Genomic DNA, 27,690 nt, shown 5'->3' with positions numbered 1-27,690 from the left:
CGTCAATTATTTTAACATAACAGATAGTCTTAAGCCTGTAAAAGTGAGAAGGAAAATGTGATTTTTGGAAACTAATTCATGAACTCTATTTAAGAGTGATACAAAGATTTCCCGCAAAACAATGATCTACTGATTACTACTCAGCTCATCTAAACTTTAAACACTAATAACGAATAAACTAAGTAAGTGATACTTGTCTTATTGAAATTTGATTTATATACATCGAAATACTCAAAAAAATAATCTGTTTAATATTAAATTAAGAAATTATTTTGTCGTTCAAAAGTAAAAACTTTAAAAAAATATTATGGTAAAAAATAGTAATACAAATTGTTTTGTGACCATTTAAAATTGTGTAAAAAAATATTTTCGAATTAGTATTTTATGAGATAATGAATTTCTTTCATAAAATTAATCACTCCGTTTACTTGATATTCTATATTGTAATATATATTTTATGTCTGTACACTGTACAGGCATCTAACTATCTGAGTACATATAGATAGCCAGGGAGAAAGAAGTATCTATCACTGACTATAATTTAATACCTATGTTTAATATTTATATTATTTACTCGGAAAAGTAATATTTTAAGCGAGTAATTATGAACGCAATTTTCAAGTTACTAATTGCTCCGTTGAAAACAACAAGCTATAAATTATGGTTGTACTCTCGAAAGTGCATTTACGTAAAATGGAAAGAATGTCAAACCTAATTCAGAATTTTCAAATTAGAATATAATCTTAGATATCTGTGTTAATTGTTTTCGTTCCAAATAATTTAAAATAATTGACTTAGTAATTAATGTATGTAGGTATTAAAGGTACACACTATTGACTATTGAAATTTAACTGTTATTTTTAATACCTAATTCTATTTAGAGTGGTTCTTTTATCGAACTACATTCATTATTTCAAAATTTATTAATGTTTTTAAAAATATTTATTTACATCGAATTCAGTTGAAATAAAACAACATTTTTTAAGTATTATTTATCGTTATAATTTTCAAGGTTTTTATTTTTACATAAAAATTGAAATTTGAACAAGTAGCTTATGAATTTTAAGTATTTAATAATTTATAATTTACTCGTCCGAATTTCAATTTTTATGTATTGAAAAACACTGAAAAATATTTTGTTTTAGAATAGAAAATAAAAAATGTATGTTGTTATTTAAAAAAAAATAAAAAAAGTATTACAAAAAGAAATATTAAAAAAAATGTTGTTTTATTTCGACTGGATATTATGTAAAAATATATTTTCAAAAATATTAATAGATTTTGAAATAATGAGTATTGTTCGATAAAAAAATCATTCAGTATAATATCTTGAATAAGTATTATTATTGTTTACTTATACTTACTAAATCCTTAAAATAGTGTACTTACCTATACAATTGTTTTAAGTTTTATATTACTACAAGAGATATCGATTTTAAATCAATGATGTACAATGCAATGTCGTTTATTTTATTGTCTATACAAGTATTAAGACATATACGGCATTTACGGTGTTTCATTGTCTGATGTTTAGACAACGTCATACCTAAGGCTTGTTATCTTTGTCTCTCACACGTGTAAAACATATCAAAAACAAGTTCACACTGAGTAATCATAAATTATTGGTAAATGAATTTCGAGCTTATAGGCTTATTATTATAAAAATTTAAGAAAATAATACTTCGAAGGCATATTTTGTTGTTGTTGTATACCTACTTGTATTAAATCAAGGTTTAATAAATATTTGCATTTTTAGGTTTTTTGTTTTTTGGAATAGATTTAACTACAAATCTGTTGCGTTCACACATGCCGAATGGCCTACACATAACTTGTCGAAACCTTATCTGAAATAATTTTTACAATGGATAACGTTGGTAACCCAAGTCAAATTTTATTAAGCACAAAACGGTACTACCGATCATAATTATAAATAATAGTGTCATTAATATATCTATGTGTAATGATGATTCCAATGGCCTACTTTATTTTTCAATAAATTTAAATACTACCTCTAATGAAGCAGTATTTCAGCAACTAAAAAATCTAATTAATCGCGTAAATGATAATACCCAAACAGATAACACTAAACAAAACAAACAAATTCATTCAAATAATGAGAATTCCACTGAAGTGACAGTAAATCACCCAATGAGCATTAAAAACTTTCATTTAATATTTGTTCATGATATTGGAAATATAAACTAACTAACAACTAAATTGTTTAAATTAATCAATTCAAAATCTTCTTTTTTTTAAGCCCTTTATCAACAGCCTAAAAACACAAATAAAAAAAATTATCGATTATTTAAAATATAATAATACTTTTTCCACACACTCCCCATCTATAAGAAAAAAAATCAATTATTCAAAATTGTTATGAAAAAACTTACATAATATTAGTATACTACATCTTACCATTTTTATTGATGAAATAAAAAAATAATTGGAGGAAATTGGTTTTAAAACTCGTCAAATAATGAACATAAAACATAAACTTTTTAAAGTACCCCTACCGATGTTGTTTGTTCAATAATAATACTTCGATAGCTCAAGCCTTCGATAAAATTTGTTATCCTAGTCTCTTCCTAAAACTATGTAATATTCTCGTAACTTTTTACTTTTTATTTTTTAAAACTTACTTGAAAACAGTTTTTTTAAACTAGAGTAGGTAACGAATAATTCTCTATATCATATTGACGTAGTGGTACCTTAGTGTACTCTTTCTTCTCCATTTATTTTCAGTATATATATACACTTCCGAACAATCTACCTCACCAAATGCTCAACTTATGGATGACAAACAAATTATTGCTATAAATGAAGATTGCAACACCGCCTCTCCCCACCTTCAATCTCATATCAATGACATTTACAACTGGTTCCTCAAATGGCGCGTAAAGATAAGCGAAAGTAAGTCATGTACTCATGTCATACAACCTTTACACTTCGTTAAAAAACTTATTCTCAAATTTTTTTATCAATATTAATATTTCAACCAACACACAATCTAAATATTAAGACTTAATTCTAGATAAATGACTGACGTAGTTTCCACACATTCATTAAAAAAAATATGACTAGCTGTAAATCATCGAATTAGAATGCTTCAAACTCTTCTAAACAATCAAATAAAAACTAGTCTACAATCAAACTAACAATATATAAATCCTTTATAAAACTTGCTTGGATATATTATGGTATCGAACTATGGGATGCCGCTACAATCTCCAATACCAATAAAATTCAAACTGTCCAATCTAAAATCCTTCGTAGCATATTAAAAATACTAAAAGTTACACCATCTTCTTAATCACCTAAACGTTCTAATTAATTAACGAACTATCCTCTTTCACATTACCCGGAAATCCTCCTTGCCGCCTCAAAGATCATGGTGCAAACATGCCAGAGATCTACTCTAACATGACAAAAAAAAAAAAAATAATAATAATAATAAAGTTTTATTCTTAAGCAATAAGCAATAACAAATTTGTAACATTTCTATAAATCAATATAAAGAAAAAAAGGCTATGGATGTATGGATGTCCTTGGAAATATTTTTTATGTAATATCGTGAGTTTTAAATTATAACTTAGTAAAATAATAACCAATTAATCCATATTAACTTGTTTTTGATATGTCACACACGTGAAAGACAAAGATTAAAAACCATAATACGAAAATCGTTGTATATTTAAGTTATGTAACATCTCTTTTAAAAGCTTTTTACAACCAGTTACTTAAGTGGACAATTTCAGCTATGATTGGAAATACAAACGTACCTATTTAAATAGCTATCAATTAATTAAACTACCTAATAAAAATTGATTAGGTATACTATTTGATGCGTTATACTTATAAAAAATGACCTTCGTAATAAATTAATTTATAATATGGTAGTGCTTTATTTACTTATTATTAGCATAAATACTGGGCGTGTCTTACAAAATAATTTCCAACAATATTGAATATTCAAAATTCTAATTTAAATAAAAGTGGATAAAAGGGGACCTGGGAAATAAGTTATTTTATAGGTATGTAAGTTTGAAGTTTTAATAGATTTGTTCGAATATATATAGGAACCACATAGGAAAAAAGTATTTTTATATATTTTTTTTGTAACGCGGTAAAAGTAACTAGAAACTTATCAATACTACTCACATATATTTTTAACAATAGATTTAAAAAATTAAATAACATTCTAAAAAGTTCTTATTAACGAATTTACATCAACGTTTTTTTTTCACATTTCAAGAACGTGCTACATAATAAAATATCTATATAAATAAAAATAAAAATATTTCATTTTTCAAGTTATTTTTTTAAGTAACAAAATTCAATGAACTTTGTAATGTCTCTTTAAATAAAAAATAAATCTAGATTATACTTATATATAAATACGTAATATTTTGATATAGGTATGTAGAACTTCTTATATAATGAATAATGATAACAGTATTTAAAACGTTATTAATTAATATTAGTAATAGATATTATATTGTATCATATAATTATAAAAAGTAATAAATACGGAAGCATTGTCAAGGTATGCTAAGTTTGCTTAGTAAATACTTTATATTTACAAAATAAAAATTAATTCGTTTAAAATACATATGGCTTATGGTCTTATGACTAAATGATTTTATTGCTATATACCAAAATAATCATAAATATATTACAAAAGGTAATCGTAGAAATACTGTAGTGGTTTTAATTTGATAATTGACTAATAAAATCGTTTGTTTATTGTACTTTTCTATATAACCATTTACCTATTATACATTGATACTGTAGTCTAATTTTTAGTTTTGATAGTTTTAGTTCAATGTAAAAATAAAATAACTATTAACTATTATACATAGGTACATCGTACATATGTATAATAAGTATTTAGTAATAATGTAAAAGTACTTCTATAGACTTCAATGTATAATCTAGTTCGACTTTTGGACGTATTATATTGGTTTTACAGCATGCAATGAGATGTATGTTATTTTTATTTTTTATGTGTCTTAATTTTGATAGCAGGTTTTGGATAGTATAGACTCATTTTATTTTCCTCGTTGGTACTTTGATCTTTGAGTAGTTTTTGTAAAGCTTAATATTTTTCTTATTAATTAACCTATGTATAAAAAAAAACATGGAAAAATGATAATATTTACACAACAGTGCAACACCAATATATGAAAAAAATCGATTTTGTTTTATTGTTATAGTTACATTTTAAAATGTAATATACAATAAGATTTTTCATTAGCAGTTCTCATAGCAATTTAAAAATATCAAAATAATTATGTTGGTACAATTTTTCATAAGCTTTTGAATTTTTAAGTTCAAATTTAAACAAAATTAGTCAAAACACAAAACTTATGAAAATTATAAAAACATTTTTAATAAAATAACATAACTTGTTAAAAAAAAATGTACGTGAATTTAGGTTTGTACATATATTCAAAAAGAATTAAAAACACAAAATGTAACTCTTTTAAATAAAGGAGTAAAGAAATTGTACATATATTACAGGAATGTGATGTTTTTGGCAAAAGTTAGTTAACCTATATCAGGCACTGACTACAAGATTAAGGAAATATTAATAATTGTATTATATTATTTTATATACTTTGAGTATTATAGATATAGATACCTATATCTTTAACTCAGAATCATTTTTCGTATAATTATACAGTGGTTTATCATTAAATCTAAATTTAATACCTTTTTTGTTATTATTAGAGTGTGATATATTTACAAAATATCTTATATTTCAATTGAATAAATTAATTTAAAAATTATGAATACATTACCTATTTAAATTACTAAATAATAAAATACACGATGATTTATTTGTTGGTTGTTAAAAAGTTATTAATTAGTTCCTGATTCGACTTTTTATTTTAGTATAAAGAAAAAGACATAATATTATAAAACGTTAAAATGAAGTACTTCCAGATTGTAATATTTGATAAGTGTAAAATGATAACCTTTACCTACTTATAATTTATAAGTTATAAGTTATAATACATACACTGAATTACTAAGTACCTATATATTATTAAAGTTTATCTTTAATGTGCATTGTTTACAATGTATCATATACAATTGACTACAGCCTACAATAGTACAAAGATCATTTCAAGTAATTATAATTTATAAATAATATTAAGTTGTACCTAGTGTACTTGAAAATTAGTATATCTAGTTACATTCGTACTAATATGACGTATATATTTAAATTCAATATATTATATAAATAAAATAATTGATTTAAACGCCAATGACCCGGTGGCCAAGACGTAGTAAAACTAATAATACTAATAAGTAATAATTTATCAAAGGTTACTATAATATAATTTAGTTTTATCTTTTTTTTTCATTTAAACCGATTAGATATTATAGTTATTCTAATTATTAAATACAAATAATTCATTGCTTCAATGTGTATCCATAATCTATATAATAAATATGTAAAAACATTTCAAAATATTTTGTTATTTTAATTAATATGTTTACATAAGAATAATATTTGTATGCATCACGCAGGCTTTAATATAAGTATGCTTACCTTGACAGAGTAAATTTAAAGTGATATTTAATCATTAATCAAATTATAAAAAAAACTATATCTATGCTTATATAAATGATTTTATACCTAAATAAAAAAAAATTAAATTAAAATATTGTTTATTAAGTGGGATATGTTAGGCAATTAAAATTAATTAAAATGTTATGATATTTATTATAATTTATCTACTAGAGCTTCGAAAGAACTAAATTTAAATGAAGTTTGGACCATTGATAATATAAAAGTACACAGCACGAGTAATAATACCAAAAATTATAATTTTCAAATTATTTTGGTAAGTTTTCTCTAGTTAAATAAAACACCTTTTATTTATTATATTTTTAATTATTCATATTTTATTTTGTTTTAATTAAATTTAAATTAACAAAACCTACTACGAAAAAATGTGCATTACACTTGTTTTATTATTAATTTTATACTTTATTGAATAATGCAAATTGTAGAAGACGTATTTTGCTGTTGATTCAACATCATAGATTTATACTGATTGACCGTAGTTTCGATTTCTGCTTTCACGGGTTTTACTAAATGTTGTTCTAAATCAAACTTCGAAAGTTTTAATCCCAAACATTCTGCCACCAACTGTTGCCAAGCAAACATTATCTAAATATATTTATTTGATTAGATAAATAATATTATGTAAGGTAATACATTTTTTTTAAATAACTGTTTATTTTTTAACTTACATTTTCACCAGTGCGTGCAGATACTGATTGAGAAATTGGTATTTTAAATTCTTTTGAAAACAATATTTGTTTTTCTTCAGCAACCGATCTTTTATGTTCTAAATCACCTAAACATGTAGTATAATTTCATTTATTATAAATCAGTATTGTTTCAAAAATTAGGTACATCGTATGTATACACAATTTACAAGTTAGTTGATCATTATATATTTAAATATGTTAGGTACTTATATAGTTTGCAATTTGTAGGCAAACAGTATATTATAATTTATAAGAAAAAAATACAATACAATTACGATTTTTTTTTTTTTTTATTATTCTAATAGTATGAATTCTTTTATGCTAATGTTGTTATAATGTTACATTATTATTCATTAACTAGTTTTTAACTAGTATTCAGAGATAACTTAGATAAGTAAAATATGTTACTCATTCAGACATTTTTAAAGTTTCAAAGGGTTTACGTGTTTTATTTTCTAACTATTAAAGTTTAAACGATACTTACATTTATTTGAAAATAAAGCAAACGTTGGTATAATATCATAATGAACACTTATTGCTTTGTTGTACCATGTTGACACGGCCGAAAACGAAACACAGTCTGTTATATCATACACAAGTATAATTGCCTATATTTTTATAAAGATATAATTATTTATACGATATAATAGAAAAAATACATTTAAAGGATAATTTTTCTATTAAAATAATGCATAATCCTCGTTTTTTTTTTTTTTTTTTTTTTTATAATTAAAGCTGTCATTGAAATTGTGTAATTAATATGTAACAAAAAATATAAAATAATATAACATATATTACATCAGCATTATAAATGTATTTTTTTAATAGTCCTTTAGTTGATCCACTAGTATCCCAAATATTGATTCTGACATTATGGCCTTGAATTTGTGTTCTTTTTAAATAAAATTCTACGCCACATGTTGGTATATACTGTCTTGTATAATCATCATAGCAATATCTAGACACGATACAACTCTAAATAAAAATCTTGGTTTTAAAGTACGTTTAAATAAGTTTTTTTTATAAAACTTTTCAATGCATTATTTCTAGACTACGTATTGATTTAATAATTTTTACCTTTCCTGTAGATGGTTCTCCTAATACTACAATTTTCAATTCTTTTTCAATTAATAAATTATCACTTGTATTTACAGACATTTTAAGGTTTTTATGATTTTTGTATACTTTGATAAGGGTTATTGAGTTTTATAATAGTTAGTGCTACGTTTTACTGACTTAATGAAATTCCGGTTTCTATGGATACACATACTTCACAACAATTTAAAAAACTTACATAGGGTACAGTACGTAGATAGTCTTTTAGTATAACAAATAACAATGTTTTAGTATTAGTTTTACTATAGAGTTATAAATTATTTTACATCAAACTTCTGCAATAAAATCATATCTTGTCTACAAATATTCTTTTCTTCAAATTATATGATTGGATTGTATTTTTTATTATAGTATACTTTAATCTAATTGTATTAAAAATTAAAGTATTTTCTCTTAAAAGAATATTTAGTATAAAATATGAGTCATTTAGTAGTTAATACGCATCTAAATAATTAGAAAATAAGTTAGAACCAATTGAATTCAAAAGGATCCTGATCTTTTTTTTTTTTTATTTATATTTCTTGATAATATTTTTGAGTATAATAATTACTAATTAATACGTAAGTAATATAATAGTCATGACATAATAATGATATAATATAGTAGGTATGAGGGATAAAATATTCATAAAAATATGAAATGTTAATATTACAAATATAAAATATATAATTAACTAATAAAATAATTTGTGTGTATTATTTTTAAGTAATTCTTTTACAAATTAAGATAATATTTTTGGCTCGTGTAAATATAAAGGTTATCGACCCTTGGCGTAGACTAATTTATACATAGATAATTTTGTACGCTTATATTGTGTGAAATATATAAATGTTATCCATAACAAATATTTTTACATGTCTTAAATTGATCATATGATTATACATTAAAACTTTAATTATTGGGTAATCAAAAATAACGAAAATACTTTGCAATACACTAAAAATTAAGATATTAAATTCAGAGGTAAAACTTATTGTACGTTTAAGGAATAGTTAATTAAAATCATCAACATTTGTCACGTGCTAAAAAAAAGAAATCTGTTCAGAATTCCACTGATTTCAAGTTGTATTAGCGAACAGTTGTTTTAAATATTAATATTTTTACAAGGTATGAATATGTATTAGCCTATAGTCAGGCATTTTAAATGACAGATATGTGTAGATTTTGCCCACACGTTTGAATGTACATTACAATATATAATAATATTATATATATTATTTAGTTATATAGAGCACAAAACACATACAAATAAGAACTTTTTATCTTATCTAAAATATGTCACGCTAGAAGGCTTTGGTATTTATAGTAGCCAATATATATTTTACATTAATTATACTTATACAAAGTTTTAAATATGAATGCTATTAAGACAAGAACTAAAAATTAAGCTATTAACCGTGTATACTGTATATAATATACTTGCGTATATTTATTTTTGGCATTACTTTATGACTATTAGTAATTAGTAGTGTCTTGTGTAAAATAGCTCTTTGATTTTAATAACTGATTTCTGGGCTTATAAGTTATAAGTTATTTTTTACCTACAAATTGAATTCTGTAGACTGAAATAAAATGTAGTTTAGATGTATTAATGATAAGTACAGCGTTAAAGTTAATAATTTTAATAATTTTAATAATTTTAATAATCTGAATAAATATTGTTAATCGAAAATAAATGTAAACAATAATTTTGTTTGTATGTTTACCAATCAAAACCGAAAATAACAATAGCATTTAAGTAATTTTAAATACATATTTTTAGTTTTTGAAAAGGGTTTATAGTGTTTAAACACATATTTCGATAATTCATCGTTAACGATTCACCGTCCATAATAAACTCCTTACAATACTATACATTATTTTTATTCAGTTGTATTGAGAATATATCATAGATTATATTTTTATACTTCTAAAGTTTTTGGTTAAATTTTATAGTATGGAAAATAGCTTTCGTTGTTATTTAAAACAAATTTTAAGAAATAAAAACTTTTAAAATATTTTATTAGAAATCGGAATAGCACGTTAATAGATCGCTCCGTATATACTTTTATTATCTTTTAAAGACGCATTAAAAACTTTATTGAATATACGTCATGAGTGTATTTGGCATAATAATATAATATAAATACAATAATAATAAAAAAAAAAAATGGATTCAATTTATAAAGATTTATTTCTTATATTTATATTTATTAAATATATTCACTACTTAGTATTCGCTGAGTCTGTATATTAAATGAACTATTTAATATCTAGTGTATTTTTTTTTATCTATTATATAATAAAATAATATAGGCATCTAAATATTATATATGTATATTATTTTAATTATAATTTAGTTTTCTTTTGTTATTTAATGAAGATACAAATATAAATGTTAGGTATTTATATTATATTCATACGTATTCACTATTTGTGTATTGCAAATATATTAAGATTATAATAGATAAATTGCTCACACATGTTTAACTAATATCATAATAACTTTAATATTAAACATTTTTGCGCTAAAAAAGACTTATTATTATTATTTGTATATACTGTATTGTGTTTAGTATTGAATATGCAAATATTATTAGGTATATATTATATATATACTCGTATGTTTACAAATTAATAATATTGGTGAATGATTAAGGCCAATAAACTATATAAATGTATACTCTACTGCCTTATTCTTTATTATTAGAATTCATTTTATGATTTATGTGTAATTAGTTGCAGTTTGTTATTAATATACATCGTGGAATATAATGTAAATCGGCTAAAATCTATACCATTATATTATAATAATATGATTTTTAAAGTAGATCTACCTATTAACAACATAGCCTATATTCACGCGACATCGTTCTGTATAGATTATATTATGTTAATATGTCATCACTAAACCATAATGACGTACCTATATAAGAAGTAATGCCGCAACAGCCTTCATCAGTATACGTCATGAACGCATACGCATTTCATATTTTTAGTTCAATGATGCACGGATAAAGTATCTTCGTCCTACAACAATAACACTGCACACAATTTCCTTGTCACATTGCTTAAATTTTAATTATTCGAATAATTGGAGCAATGCCGGCTTGTGAAACTGTAGAACATAATATAATATAGTAAATATCACATTGGGAGTGTTTTTGAATAATCACGCGGTCGTAAAATAAATAAGATCCAACAGTATGTTTGGGTAATAAATTAAATTAAATATGTAAGATTGAAATTATATTCCGAATATAAAATTCAGGTAGACGTATATTAAGGTGTTCTGTAGTGTTGAGATTGTTATTTGTGCCGTGTGGGAACATCCTCTTCTTGCGATTAAATGTAAAATATCCAGACAACCTTATCTTTGAGTTCATATTTTATCAATTTGCTTTATTTTTGTTGAACTTCTACAATTTCTTATTTTTTAGGTTGCTAAGTAAGTAGTAAGTAGTGCATTTGACATCAAAGTTCTTTCAGTATTTCAGTATTAGTCACCGACCAATATTAAATACATATAAGTACACTTATACTATATAACTATATAAGTTGTACGTGTATAATGAGCCAGCGGGTATATTAAATTGTCGAAATATAGTAAAATATTATAATTTTAAGAAGTGATATACTAGTATGGCGATATCCATAATAATATATACTATATATAGTATATAATATGTGTGTGTGTGTGTGTATAGGTAGTAAGTACCGTTAAATTAAAAATAGCCAATTTTGCTATTTTTATGGTAATTGATATGTTAAAAATAAGAATAACTTTTTACAACTTTTTATATAAATTAATTCTAAATGTTCTTTTTTTGTTTGATTTTTGTTGTTGTTATAACTGTATATTGAACGGCTGTATCTATCTATTTATGAAAAATGAAAATAAATGAAACTCGATAGTATACGTCTTGGTGATGCACACATGAGGAGAGGGAGTTGTGTGTTCAAACCCTTGATATATTATTTTTACTATAGATAAAAAAAAGTGAAAATGTTTTTATAAAACATAATATTATGTATATAAAGTATGTATATTAAGTAATATAACTCCATATTCCCCACCATTATTGGAAGTTTCAAGTTTCCGTGTATTATTCGTTAGTTCGTTAGGTACTGATACGTTTTTTTATTGCCCAATTTCAATAAATTATATTACATGTAGTAATATATATATAGGTAGCCGGTAGGTACCAACGACCAACCTACATAACATTTATGATATTGTAACCCAAGTAATAAGCAGTATATAAGCTAGGTTGAATGGTTTTTTATTATAAAGTTAACATTGTCAAACTTTGTGTTAAAAAGGTGCATTATACATTTATACATGGACCCATAAAGAGTGTATCAACTCACCACGCTTTTCTTTGTTACAGTAAATAAATTATTTTAAGAAACAGTTAAAAATGTAATAATTATAATTATTTTTAATTTTTTAACTTAAAATCACATTATTCTAATTAAATCGTTAGAACTATTTAAATTTGCATATATTTGCTGTTATAAATAACAGAAAACATTTTTTGTTGAATTTTAAAAATAAATGATAATCTAACTTTTTAATAATTTTGTACTTTTATTTAATAGACTAGCTGCAATTTAAACGTTTTAAATAAAATGAAAATGAATTGTGTTTATTATTGTAAAAAATTATAAAAATCAAATATCAAGTACATAAGAATTGGGTAGTTAGTAAAACTTGTAAAACATTACCCACAGAAGACACCAAAATTAAATTTAGGTGTTGTATATATTATTTTATAATAATGTTAATATTTATCTTAAATATCTATAATTTAGACTTAACTTGCTATTCCATAATCTATAACATGATGTAATAAAAAAAATTGTGAGTGTTTAATTTTTACATTTGCATTTACAAATCATTAAATCGGTACTTTAGTATCTAAGTATACAAATGTATTACATGCAGGGGCTTGAATTTGAAAAAAATATTTTGTTATTCGTTATTTATAATTAAAACGTTATACAAATTTTTAGTTTATCGTTATTCAGAGTTAAAATGTTTAGTATATTTTATGATTTATAAGTTATAACTATTAAATAATTGGAAATTAATTATTTCTTTTTATGATATACTATATATAATGTTTTTCGTTACCTATGTTTTGTTTGATGATATATATTTTGTTAATCGTTATATTTTATTTTGTTTTATTTAATTATTTATGTTTATCGTTTTCCGTTATAATTACGTTTAAAAATTTCAATCGGTTTTTGTAAAGTATAACGTTATAATCATAACGTTATTATAACGTTTGCAAGCCCTGATTACATATGTATTCATACTGATGTACCTAAGATATTTTTTTTTTAAATAGTGTTAAAAATTAAAGTATTAAATACTAGATTTTGATTTAACAGTTTATTCAAACAATAACGAATATTGGGAGAATTTTGTGTTCGGTGTAAATTGTAAGTACATTGTAATTTAAATTTTTTGTTACTTTCCATTTATGTATAATGTAATATGTAGGTAGATAGAAGATACTCTGAAAATTGTTTCAGGTTGAGTTATTAAGAACATTGGTTATAGCCTTATATAGACATACCTATTGGTAAGCGTTGCTTCAGTTCGATTATAGACAATTTTAAATTACAAAATAAACATCTATATAGATGATGATGAATTTAAAAACTGCATTTAACGCAATATTAAAAGTAAAAATTAACAATAATACAGCCTTTTGTTCACTAACCGCTACGTAATATCGTGCACCCGTCATTATAACAATATTATTTTATACTTTCATATTGTTGAGTTATATTCACGACGCCCATATATATGTGAGACTTGGTTGTGTGGGCTGTTAGTGTTTCAGTGGCGAGGGCGACAATATTTTTTTCTTTTATTATAATTATCATAAAAATAAAAAATAAAACCACATAACGATGATGTTTACTACGCTCGAAAAGCTGCATCTCTTCGCGTCTCATCGTTTAGCTGCCGCCGAGCGAGGAGCCGACCAGTGTATTGCGACAAATATATTATTATAACACGCATTCGTCGTCATTCATTCGTTTTCGTGAGTTTAATACGCGGCGTTTCGATCGTGTTACGATCAAAAACACGAGAATAACCAAAAATGAATACCTACATAATATTAAAAAACTGACTATTACTGTAGCCCTCCATTCAACAGATTTACTTATATTACTCATAAGTCGCAATAGACGCAATATTGCTCAGCGTGGCACAAAAATTAGGGGTTTTCGTGGATGGATCAGCTGGTGACCCGCCGCAAGCAATGTATTATCACCCATGACGACGACGCAAATACGCGATACGGTCGTCAACCGGTGGAACGTGATACGGTCGTGAAGATAGTAGGTATGTACTGTGTCGTAGTGATAAGAAAATAAAATATAATATTCTTGCGAACTCAAAAAACGATCAACTATAATATAGACATTAATGATCAATAACAATAAGTAATAACTAATAAGTAATAACATTAAAAGAATATTGTGAAGCGACCGCTAATCGCTGTATAGTGCGCCGAACATTATGCTGACTTGTTTATGAGCTCGTAAAATAGGAAATCGTAAAAAATAAAAAAACGAAGAACGTCGGTGTCTCTCTCTCTCTCTTTCCGTTCCGTTTTAGTATTTATTTCACATTTGCAAATTTCCCGAGACGTGTCGCATTTCGATCGTCGCGCCGACACTGCTAGGCACCGTACTACACGAACATGATTCGTGATGGCAGATCGCGTGCGATCGTTGCCTTCACCTCCGATGGGACGTAATTCGCCGGCATCGTTGCAGAATTCCAGGCCGACGTTGCGAACGGGAAGAGGAAAATAAAATAATATCACAAATATATATAGTCCGACGTTGTGGTCGCTGCCAATCGCCATGGTCTCCGACGGAGTGGGATTACGCGTGTGTGAGAATGTATCTTGAAATGCTAAAAATAGCCACCATCCGCCCGCTGCAAACGCTTCTATCCTAATTCTTTTTCTACACGCAGACTTTTATTTCGTTTTCCTGCGTATAATTTCGATTAAATCATAACCACAGTATTATCGTCAGTCGGAGTTTTCGTACTTTTGATTCTTTTTCTCACAGATTTAGTTTAAATTTTTTTTCCAAAAATGTTTAAATTTTTTCATTTACATAATCCATGTTCAATTGCCGTGTGACCACAATCACACGTCTGTTGTTGAACTAAAGTGGTTGACAAAAACGAAAACAAATTATTAAATATTGTACGCTGGGTATAAATGTTATTGAACACAAATGTGCAAATGGTTTCATGAAAATTTGCAGTTGAAACACTCAAACAGAATACCAACAACGAAACACGATACTTGTGAACATATCTCAACAAGTAAGATGAATTTATATAATATAAATATTATTTTATTTTTTTTTGTCTAATATTAGATTTTTTGAATACAATATTTATTACAGTCAGATATCAATATTGTGTATACTAGCTATATTAATTTGCTATTTCAGTATTATTAATTATTATTTTTGCCAAAATTCAATAGATTATGGCACACTCGTCTGTGTCAGGCTAACAGTTAAAATAGTCATTAGCAAGTCATTTAACCAGTCATATTATAAAAAAGTTATGAAATTGCCAACGCTTAGGCTAGCCAAGAAGTTAATAATTTTTCAATATCAATAAAATTTAAATATTTTATGCTATCTATATAATATCTATGCTAATATATCTATTTGATAAATTAAGTTGACGAGTAAACAAATTAGGTAGATTGATTTGTAATATTTTTGATAACTTTTCATATTAACCTATTTTAAAATATTTAAATTATTGATGACTATTATTATTGATTATACTCAGAGCCAGATAGGCAAGGTATAGGCCTACTGAGTTTTAAATTTTCTTACGTTTGATTATAGCTACAGTATTGTACAATTTAATGTTTCAAATCAATTAATATTTTACTAATTTATCATTATCATAACAAAATAAAATGACAACTAAACACTGATAATTGTCGACTAAACACTCATAATTATCCCATATTTTGAGCATCCATTAAGATTTTCTCGATAGCTTGTTGGTCCAATCCCGACTTGTTTATACTAATACATAAATAACTTACTGGAATTAAAATCTATTATTTATTTGGTGATTTGATTTTATATAAATAATAATTTAAACTATAATAGTTACAAGAATAGTTATGAAATCTGTATAACCTAAATATTTTAAAACATTCTGAATATCATAATTTAGGTAATAGCTTAACCCTTCATATATTAATTAATTAAGTATAAAAATAAATAGTGTTAGGTAATTTAAGTTAATTTAACTGATTTATGCTTTAACAATATAATTAATGAAGATATTGGATTAAAATAGATATCCATATTAATATTTATACTTCAGACAATATTTTGGATAATTTTGTTCTTTTTAAAATTAACAGTTTGTATTTTAAAAATATTATAAACTAATAATCTACTTGTTATTCATATAGAATTTACTATTTATTCTGTTTAGTATTGTTTTTTTTACAATCAGTTATATTATCTTATTAAACATTAAAGTAGGTACATTTATTTTCTTTGTTTAAATACTTTAATAATTTATTGGATTCAAGTGGTTTAATACATAAAAATGTTTTATTAACTTTACATATAGCTTCTAGCAAATAGAAGTTATAATAAATTTGTTGATAAAAGTATTAATAATTTTTATATGATTTTTTTATTTTTATTTTTAAGCTAAAAAATAGTATAATCTGTAAAACAATTAATTACAATAAGCACAAGTGATTAAAGAACACAATATGAATATTTAAAAATAAATTGTTTCTTTAATTTTTATATAGTAATTAAATACAGTAGACTTAATTTCATTCATTGTGATTAAAAAAAAAAAAAAAAAAAATATTGAGTGTTTAAAATTTACATAAATACATTATATCAGTTTGATAGGTAATTATTTTGTTTTAAATATTGAAAATGTTAAAAAGCTATCAAAGTTCAAGGTATCAAGAGTTATCTTTATTTGTTTTTGTATAAATTACCTTCTTATTTAATATCTATAATTAATAATTACATTTAAAAAAACTGTTTTTGATAATCATCTTTCTAGTTTTTAATTTAATAATTTGGTAGTTGATTTCATGGATTTTGAAGAAGAGTTTGATTTTTATTATATTGCTTCAAGAAATGCTAGAAATAAAGTTTAAACGCATAAAAACAACATATCTAAAACTTTTTAAGATTGCTATTTCCCTGTTTATAAAATAATCACTGTGGCAACCATTGGCATAAATTAATATTACTGTATGTGTTTATGTTTATGATATCTTGAATACAATTAAAACTGTTAAATGATAGTTAGAATTTACATAGTTGTATTAGACATATTATTAATTATTATATCTAGTTAAGTTTATTTTTATAAAAAATCTGGGAAAAAGTCATAATTTTGTATAACTTTAACATAGACATATTGTGTTTAATCTTATTAAATATATTGTCAGTTGTTACTTATTGTCAATTATGTGTGTGTATATATATATTGGTTTTTTTTATTTAAAAAAAAATGTCAAATTTAAATTCAATACTTGTAAAAATTTTACAAATTAATATATATTTATTATTAATATATTGATTACATGCATTAGTTGCATAGTAATTAGGGTGTTGTAAAATAATAATTTGATTTGATTGTACAAATAATTTACATAATTTAAATTAGTTATTGATAGTTATAAGATGCTTGGCTGAGAGCCAATTCAGCTTTTGTACACTACCTGTTTTTATGGTTTGTGCACGACTGATTCATACATTTTAAATTTATAATTGTGTATCTACAGTATTTGTATTTTAGTTTAAATAAATGATCAGTAATGTCATTTTTTAGTTTTCTCAAGAATTTTTTGTATAAAATTAGTTACTAAGATAATAACATTTATTGTTTTATACATTGATATGATTGATAAAAATCAATGATCAAATCAAAAAAAATTTTTATTCAAAATTATAAATTGTATGTTATTGTTTTTAAAGTTTTATTTAGGTACTTTTATAATTTGTGCTTACATTTATTGGATATTTAATTATTTATATTTTAATTGGTTTACATTTTTTAGGTGCTGAACAATATGGTTGTACCAGAAAACGGGACAATGTGTGATAATATTATGCGTGGTATTGAAAAAAATGGTGGTGGTATACATTTGCACAATAGAAAACAAAAATTAAAACAAAAGTAAAAAAAATAAAAATATTATCTATGTTTATTAACATATTTTTAGAGTAGTACATTTTATTGATTAACTTATTTCTATTTATAGATTTGATATACTGAAAAAACTAGGAGAAGGATCTTGTGGAAAAGTTCAATTAGGTATTTGTAAAGAAACTGAACAGCTGGTAAGCTATAAATTAGTTAATAAATTATTTAACTACCTATTTTTATTGTGTTAGAACAAGAGTATCATTAACAATTTAACTGCCAAGTATTTTATTATGTATATTATATAATATATACCCTTTATAACTTCTATTTCTGATATGCACTAATAATGAAATACCCATGGTTCACTTACATTTTCATTTTAGTATGTTTATAGTTATTATAAAAGTATTGTTATTTTAGCTGTGAATGTATTTTAAAATACATTTATTGTTTTGATATTTTTATTTACTGAAATAGTTGATTCTATATCTTAATTATTTTAGAAAATTTACATCATGTAGTAAGTGTTCCGTAAGTTCAGATTAATTTTTATTTTTATTTAAAAAAAAAAAAAAAGTGAGTCACTATTTATGATTATAAGATCTATCATCCATTATTGTAATATAAAGTTATGATAATGTGTTAAATTATTATAAGTTATTCGTCTTATATATACTATATTAGCTTGTATAGCAAACTAAAAGTCTTTATAGTGTATATTAATTAAATTTAAATTGTTTAAATTGATTAAATGCAAGAATTTGATACTAATTGTTTTAGAATAGTTTAATATTTTTTACAATTTTAATAATGATTATAGTTTATTTATAATTCATTGATTTAAGTAATGATATCATATTGTAAATTACTTAACTTTGCCATTTAGATTAGTAATTGTTTTTACACTATCCTTTAAATAATAAGATAATTTTATGAAAACAAATTGAAATTAGAATAATTCTTAAATCTTAACTAAAAGCATATAGCATTTATATATTAATTTTATGTAGGTATATAGTGCTTTAAAACCAAGTTAGTACATTTTGGTAATTTTGTTAAATATTATCATTTAGTTTTTAATTATATTGTATTGGAAGTAAATAATAAATATTTATTATATAATACTATTCTATATATTATTTTAGTTTTAATTAGTAATTTATTTGTATATAGGTTGCTATCAAAACAATTCGGAAGCGAAAAATAGAGACTGAAGCAGATTTAATACGAATAAGGCGAGAAATACAAATTATGTCTTCTGTAAAACATCCTAATATTATTCATATTTATGAAGGTAGTTAATTTATAATAATATATGAAATTTAAGTTCTAAATTAGTGATAGTCAAACAATCATATTATATGGTTTGAAAGTCAGTCATAAATAATTTATTAGTATTTGAAAATATCATTTATAGATAATTTTTTTATCAAATAGTCATCCATGTAATTATATTTAAAATAATAATTGTATAAATCATCAAAGGAAAAACATTTTTTGGTAAATTTTCACTGAAATAATTTGGATATCCTCTTAGATAACTAATTTAACTGATTTTTAAACATGTCTTTGTTCCTTTATTTTTATCTATTGCTTATTTTAATTTTTATTAAATTTTTTTTTAGTATTTGAAAATCGAGAAAAAATTGTCTTGGTAATGGAATATGCGGCTGGAGGTGAACTTTATGATTATCTCAGTGAGAAAAAAGTTCTTACTGAAGAAGAAGCTAGAAGAATATTTCGACAAGTGGCTATTGCTATTTTTTATTGTCATAAGGTTAATATTTTAATTTAAAGTTAAATTATACTTGTTTTTAATTATAATTTTTGATAATAATAATAATATATTTTAATATATTAGCATAATATTTGTCATCGTGATCTCAAATTGGAAAACATATTATTGGATGAACAAGGAAATGCAAAGGTGTGTTGCTTGAAAGATAAATATTTATTTGGTTATAACTTATAAATATGCTGTTAATAGCATGAAATCAGTTAATATGAAAGCTCTATAACTTTTCTAATTTATATAGTTATCTTGTGCTGTTTTAAAATGTTATTTTAAAAATTGTTTTTTTCTTTTTAACTGTTAGATTGCTGATTTTGGTTTGTCAAATGTTTTTAATCAAAAAGCACTATTGTCAACATATTGTGGTAGTCCATTGTATGCATCTCCAGAAATTGTTACTGGTACTCCTTACCGTGGGCCTGAAGTAGATTGCTGGTATGCTGCTAAAGAAAAATTCAACTAAAATATAAAAATACTAACCATAACAATTGTATACATCAAAATTTATGAAACAATTTCATTTAAGGTCTCTTGGTGTTTTATTATACACTTTAGTGTATGGCACAATGCCATTTGATGGATCAAATTTCAAACGCCTGGTTAGACAAATTTCTCAGGGTGAATATTATGAACCAAAAAAACCATCAAGTAAGTAAATATTTTTGAGTAATTTAAATGTATTTATGCTTTTAATTGTAATTGTGATAATACTATACTCTTTTTCAGGAGCTTCTCCTTTAATTGGTAGTATGATGACAGTAAATCCTAATGCACGTGCTGATATCCATAAAATATGTTCACATCAGTGGTTAAATGAAGGTTTTTCTGATGGAAATCAATGTTTACGCATAGCAGAAGAAATGGCTTCTTCGACTCCAGTTAGATTAGACTTGTTACTATCTTTAGCACCTACCCCCAAGGAAGCTAACAATAATTTAGGTATACCACCTTCTCAAAGTAATGTTGAAAATGATGTACGATCTGAGACTGGACCTGTAAGGTCACAAAGTTTAGGAAGTATATCTCCATCCCGCGCTACTGTAGTAATACCCGAGTTACCTGGTAAGTATTATCAATTAGTCATTTATAATATATAATATATAAAATTCTTTTTAAAAATTTCGATGTATTTAAAACAATCAATTTTATGTTTAGTGGAGAAAAAACCTAAAAAGCTTAAAAAAAGAGATCGTTCAATGAGTCGCTCTAAAAAATCTAGTCAGTCTGATACGGGTGAAAATGATCTCGAAACTCCAACTTCTAAAGAATCATCTAAATCTATTAAAAATAATTCAAAAAGTGATCTACCACAGTCTCCATTACAGTCTTCTACTAACAGTGAATCTGATGTAGTAAAACCTGTCGAACGGGCCCGACGACGATCTAGTAGAGTTTTAGAAGCTGTAGAAAAATTAGATCAAATTGAATCTATGGCAAAAAATAATTTTGATCAAAAGAGGAGAAGTTCTCTTGGTAGTGGTTCATCAAATAGTTCCAAAAAGAGTATAGAATCTGTTGGGTCTACTACTCGAGAATCAACAAAAGAACCACAATTCAGTTTAGAGTCTACAGTTTGTTTAAATAAATTAGCTGAGTCAGCATTAAATAATGAACCAATTTGTGGAGAAGCACAGTCAAATAAGAGTGATTTTAAAAACCTTCCTGATGATTTAAGAAAAAGCTTAAATGCTATCAGGGTAAATATATTAATTAAATTAAAAAAATTCTTTGAAGTATTGTATAAACACATTTATTGTTTATATTTAATTGATAAATTAAAACTTTTGGCTTATATTTAAAAAAATTTAATTTTGAAAAATGTTAGGTCAGTGTTTACTGATTATTAATTGAAAATGTAGCTTTTAATAGTTTTAATGATTTTTTTTAGATAATTGGAGATTCTATTTCTGACAGCAATACAAGTAAAGTTATTGAACCTAAGAGAAAAACTTCAAGAGCTGAGATAAAATTAGCCAAGCCCGAGTAAAAATAACTAAATCATACTTCATACTTTACTGTATTTAAAGTACAAATATTTATTTAATTTTAGGTTACCAATTAGTGGCGTCATAAATAATTCTAAACTTCAAGATAATGATCCAATAGATGCAAATTACAAAACTGAAGTGAAGCATTTTGTTCAAGTGCCTAAACCAACTAGACGTATCACTGAAGTATCTTTTCCAGTTGCTGGAACTACTCCAACTGCAGCTGCACCATTACCACCAAGGTAGAATTTATATGTATAGTTAATTTTTAAGATTAGAAATTTTTAATATTTAATTAAAACTGGAATGTGTATTTTTTATTATTTTTATATTTATAAAAAAATTATATCTATATATTATTAATATATTTATCAAAAAAAATTTTTTTTTTTTAAGCTATTCAATTTATATTTTAATTTTAAATTATTTATTTTTTTGATGGACTCACAATATTAATTTAATAATAAGTTTAAAGCTCTATTTTTTAAAATTCATTTTAGACCTGTTTTGAGACAAAACAGTCAACTTCGTGAACACATCATACCTATACGATTTGAAGTAGAAGATAAACCAAAATCAAAACCAGTTCAAAGAGTTTCATCTGTTACAAGTCCCAAGACCAGTTGCAGTAACTTGTCAAGACAAAGCACAGTAGATACAGATAGTAATAGCAGTATTGTAAGCTTAGGAGAGCCAATAAGAAAATCTCCTCGTGAAGTTATCATACCTATTGCGGTTGAAGGTGGAGGTTTTGTTACACCTAGTAATAGTGCACTTTCTAGAACAAAGTAAGCAATAAATCTTTTAATAAACATATATTTCATATTACATGTTTAATATAATTCATTATTTGTTTTAGTTCAAATAGCGATAAGGGTGATGATGATAATAGTACTGTTGGTGGTCAGCCTAGATGTTTCACACTCCGTAGTACACGCAGGCAAAGACCATCTATAAGAAATTTACAATCGACTGAAAGTATAAGTTCTGATGAAGAAGATGACAGTTTTGAAATTTTAACTGCTGAGAATTTATTCTCTACATTATTATCCAGAGTAAACTTTTTTTAAATTTATAAAATTCATATTAATATAATATATGAACATTATTTACTTAGGTACGTGATTTAACAAATAGATTGAGTAGTGATGAAGGAAGAACATCTGACTTCCCAAGATCATTTTTCAATCACCATCGTTCTATATTTGACCACCAAACACCAATGTATGATCTTTTTAAACTTATTTTTTAATTTAATTTCATATCTTTTGATCTTATTTATAGTCGTCGTTTAACTGAAACTCGTTCATTTAATCGATCTGACAGTGCTCCATGGAGAAGAAGTTTTGTTTCTACCACTCAAGATCGTCCATCTAATGCTTCTAATACAGGTAAAATTCTATCTTTTAAACTATGGGCTTCAAAAATTTGGTTTTAATATTTATTTTTAATAAAGAAAAGTATAATCTGTTGGCAATACTATTAGCTAAAATATTAATTTGTGTTTTTGTGACAGTAGCATAGAACATTAGTGGTGTGTAGGCCTTCTTACATAACATTTGTATCTGATCAAAAAACATGATAATCAATGCTTTATTCAATACACACTACACAAATAAAACACTTTCACATTTTACTACTTCTATAGTATAGTTTTTATTTAAAGAAGTAAACATTAATTTAATGTTAGTAAACTTGGTTTAAGTAATTTTCAAAATAGGTGAGGATATTAAGTATTAAGTATAAGAATAAATCAGTAACATTTATATTATCTTCTTTTATGTTAATATTCACTACAATGACTCCGTTATTTAAATATAAATAATGTTTAAATCAATTTAATAGGTAAAATAATTATATATATATTCCAAATTATACTTCTTAAATAAAATTAATAATAATTAAAGTTAATTAAGATGTGTTCAAGATTTATTTTTTTTTAAATTTGTTATGACTACTGTCACACTCAAATTTGTACTCTTTAAGTATACATTGATTTATTACAAAATATTTGTATACTTAATTCAGAACAAAAATATCTAGACTGACAAATAATAAATAAAAACTTGTCTATACTGCACATTTATCCAAATTACCAATACTTGATTACGGTTGACAGCAGTGAATGTGTATAATCAAAAATTATTAGTATACAATTATTGACATTTTTGAAATAAGGGAGGAGGAGAAGTAGGAGGGGAAAATAACATATTATTTATTTAATCATTTGTAGAATTAGAAATTTTTTTACAGAATAGACTATAGAAGTATAGAGTATAGATTAGATAAATTAACTTTCTAAAATCATAAATTATTTTCTTTCTATAGCCATTTTAATAAAATGATTACATTTACAAATAACAAATTTATGATTTCATCTTAACTAGTTATTTCACTAAAAGTTATGAAAACAAATATTTTTAATAAAGTATATTTATAGTAATTTGTTTTGCCAATGGACATATCATGATAAATATTTTTTTAACACATAATTTATATTTTTACAATTATTATTAAAAATTTAATTTTTAAGTTTTAATCTATTTTTTTTTTTTCATAAATATTTAATATACTTTTATTTCAAACATTTTACCTCTAGTCTTCACTATTCTTATATTATTAGGGCTTTTGTATTACTATTTCTAAGGAATTCTACTCAGGCAATTATCTACATTAAGTTAGGTACATGTGTAATAAACCAACTAATAAATAATTTATTTTTTTAAATTAAAGTAATGTATGTTAAACATTATGTTGGTTTTAATGTTATATACACTTTTAACTGTTAATATTTAAAATAATTAAATCTATATATGATGTTATTATTAGAGCAGCTTACGCACTATAAAAGTACATTTTTAGCCCTTTAAAATATACTTAAGAAAAAAAAATAACAATAAAAATTGGTAAATAATATGTAAAATAAAATTGTTTATACATTTTTTTTTTTTTTAATTTTACAAATTTTATAAATTTTTGTAAAATATGGCAGTAGATATTTAGGAATTATAAGGGTATTTGATCCAGCTCTAGAACATAAATATAATGAGTCTAATAATTAAAATATAATGCGTTTGACATGATTTTAAAAATAACCAAATTATTAGAAATGAATATAATAAATTGACTGATGTGATCAGTGATAACAACTGATAACATACCTATTATTTGAAAATAAAAATAAATTTTTTCGTTTACATATTTGTATTTTTTATTAGTTTTGTTATTTATTTCCTTTTGTAAGAAATATCTACAAATAAAACTTAAAACTCTAAATTAATAAAATAGCACTAAAAACCGTAAATATGTATAAATTTGAAATATAAAATTTCTTATACGGTATCAGGAATGTATGAAACAAAAATGGTATATCATACTTTTAATTTTCTATAACTTACCAAAACAGTATATACATTTGCTAGAATTTCTGAGTCCTGGTTATTATTGTATTAGTTGATTTATTTAATTTATTTTGACTTTATATCACTGTAAAAATAATAATGAATAATTGAGTTATAAACAAAATAATTAATTATAATTTATAAATCATAACTTTAAGTTATAATGCAAACAAAATCTTTTATAAAAGTATTCATTTATAACATGTACCTACTTATAATTTATTCTAATTCTAATTAATATTTTAAAAATTATCATTTGTTATGATAAATTTTATTCGGTAGAATTTTTCCATTAATAGGAAGTCATGTTATTTACACAACATAACATACAAGTATAACTATACGATTGTGCTAGAGTATTGCATGTGTGTGTTTTATTTTGTTGCAGCCAATGTGACGGTGCATGTGCCACGTGTACAAGACGAGTAATAATGATACTTCCTTCTGCCTGTCCATAATTTAAACCAAAACAAATCTATACATATTACCTATGCCACAAATCTATAGGTACGCAACTGTCTCTCTCTTTTTTTTTCTTAGTGACACTAACATGATTTTCTTATAAATAAAACTATTTTATTGTATGTTTATGTGATTTAGTCATTGTTTCTAAACTAAAGTTTATAAATTGTTTGTTTTTTAGAACTACTTAAAAATGCTGATCAAACAACTAATATTCAAAAACCACCGGTATACAAGTACATTCTGCCACGTGTTCAGGAAACCACAACTAATAATGAACACTTAAATTATCGTGACAACATCATTGCAACAAAACTACCAATGTCATCACCTCCAAAACAGATAACCCAGCCATCTGTATACAACATGCACTCCAACCCTATTAAGGAACGTCAGTCTCGTGTGGATCAAATTTTGGAAAAATATCGTCGCCAACCATCTAACTCTTGTTCCAGAAAATTTTCAAGATCGTTTAGCTGCAACACTTCTACTGAGACTGCACCGTCGACTGAAAATAAACTTTTGGTTCAAACAACAATGATAGCAGATTCTGGTAAAAAAGAAGAGAATACAAAAAATTCAGGGCCTCGTAGTGTTAGTCCATATGCACTTTTTGATCATTCAGATGTTACCTCTGCCACAGCTACTGCTACCCACAAAGACTGCACCAAAGCCAATGCTGATAATAGCTTTTTGTCTAAATCGTATTCAATGAGAAGTTTGAATGAACATAGAACTCGGACTTTGGGTAGGACATCATCATCTGTTGATCAGAGATCGGTGCCAAAACTTAACAATTCAAGTATCAATAACGATGAAGACCCACCTTCGTCGTCATCGTCATCTTCTACCACCACTACTGCTACCACTTCTTCCAAGAGTTTGGTCTCAAAAGAAGACTATAACCATTATTATCATAATGGTTCTCTGGCTTTACTGGACTGGACAGTTGGAAATTGTAGTGAAGAAACAGTCAGTGATCGAATCAAGCGTCGCAGTTACTATGTTAAACTTAAATAATTTTATTTTAAATTCAAGCTTTCATAATGAAATGTTATTGACTATTGTATTGGTTACCAGTATATGTTTAGAGTTTTTCTGATTTATATTCACCTAATATATAAACATACATAAAATATATCTAGTCAAATCAAACTCCAAGGAAATCCAGAATAACAATTATTATATACAAGTTGATTAGTTATTTATTTATTATTATCATATATAGTTTTATTACATGATATTTAAATGTTGAAAATTTAACATAATAAATATATTATATTGTATTTAAATTGTTTTGTAATGTAATAACTGTATTACTAACATTAGAGAATGCAGATAACAAACATAATTCATGTTTCATTGGACATTTAAATTGGATATAAATATATTGACATATTATAACAAAATAATCAGGAAACTATTGACTTAAGTTAAGATTTACAATGTTTTTTG

At 24.4% G+C, this 27,690-nt stretch overlaps 2 protein-coding genes across 3 annotated transcripts; one reads left to right on the top strand and one right to left on the bottom strand.

Annotated features, from left to right (window-relative positions):
• Nucleotides 1-6,954: 6,954 nt before the first annotated feature.
• Nucleotides 6,955-8,461, bottom strand: LOC112602715 (ras-related protein Rab-28-like). Its single transcript, XM_025350949.1, has 5 exons — nucleotides 8,365-8,461; nucleotides 8,086-8,262; nucleotides 7,772-7,895; nucleotides 7,267-7,373; nucleotides 6,955-7,183 (listed from the first exon to the last, which is right to left on the bottom strand). Exons 1-5 carry the CDS (start codon nucleotides 8,443-8,445, stop codon nucleotides 7,001-7,003), a joined length of 672 nt encoding a protein of 223 aa, XP_025206734.1. The 5' UTR covers nucleotides 8,446-8,461; the 3' UTR covers nucleotides 6,955-7,000.
• A 5,965-nt stretch (nucleotides 8,462-14,426) lies between these two features.
• On the top strand, nucleotides 14,427-27,448 carry LOC112602499 (probable serine/threonine-protein kinase MARK-A). 2 transcript variants are annotated; one of them, XM_025350590.1, is made up of 17 exons: nucleotides 14,427-14,749; nucleotides 18,504-18,622; nucleotides 18,708-18,786; nucleotides 19,766-19,886; nucleotides 20,218-20,369; nucleotides 20,454-20,519; nucleotides 20,689-20,819; nucleotides 20,911-21,032; nucleotides 21,111-21,446; nucleotides 21,540-22,081; nucleotides 22,273-22,367; nucleotides 22,435-22,614; nucleotides 22,873-23,160; nucleotides 23,232-23,427; nucleotides 23,490-23,596; nucleotides 23,657-23,763; nucleotides 26,417-27,448. In XM_025350590.1, exons 2-17 carry the CDS (start codon nucleotides 18,516-18,518, stop codon nucleotides 27,253-27,255), a joined length of 3,468 nt encoding a protein of 1,155 aa, XP_025206375.1. In that variant the 5' UTR covers nucleotides 14,427-14,749; nucleotides 18,504-18,515; the 3' UTR covers nucleotides 27,256-27,448. The 2 variants fall into 2 exon arrangements, with proteins under 2 accessions (XP_025206375.1, XP_025206374.1); XM_025350589.1 differs by lacking the exon at nucleotides 14,427-14,749 and adding an exon at nucleotides 14,811-15,751.
• The last annotated feature ends 242 nt before the right edge of the window (nucleotides 27,449-27,690 follow it).

Source organism: Melanaphis sacchari, unplaced genomic scaffold (assembly GCF_002803265.2).
Source record: "Melanaphis sacchari strain LSU unplaced genomic scaffold, SCAv2.0 Contig8_pilon_pilon, whole genome shotgun sequence".
In the NCBI taxonomy this organism is placed as follows: Eukaryota; Metazoa; Arthropoda; class Insecta; order Hemiptera; family Aphididae; genus Melanaphis; species Melanaphis sacchari.
This window is presented reverse-complemented; position numbering and strand designations above follow the sequence as displayed.

Bases quoted from the DNA above. Each gene is read 5' to 3' on its own strand.
- LOC112602715 (XM_025350949.1), bottom strand. From the start codon at position 8,445: ATGTCTGTAAATACAAGTGATAATTTATTAATTGAAAAAGAATTGAAA. The intron at 7,896-8,085 runs GTAATATATGTT...ATAAAAATATAG, and splicing joins AATACATTTATAATGCTGAT to GCAATTATACTTGTGTATGA. The intron at 7,184-7,266 runs GTAAGTTAAAAA...AAATATATTTAG, and splicing joins CTGCACGCACTGGTGAAAAT to ATAATGTTTGCTTGGCAACA.
- LOC112602499 (XM_025350590.1), top strand. From the start codon at position 18,516: ATGGTTGTACCAGAAAACGGGACAATGTGTGATAATATTATGCGTGGT. The intron at 20,370-20,453 runs GTTAATATTTTA...TTAATATATTAG, and splicing joins CTATTTTTTATTGTCATAAG to CATAATATTTGTCATCGTGA. The intron at 22,082-22,272 runs GTAAATATATTA...GATTTTTTTTAG, and splicing joins AAAGCTTAAATGCTATCAGG to ATAATTGGAGATTCTATTTC.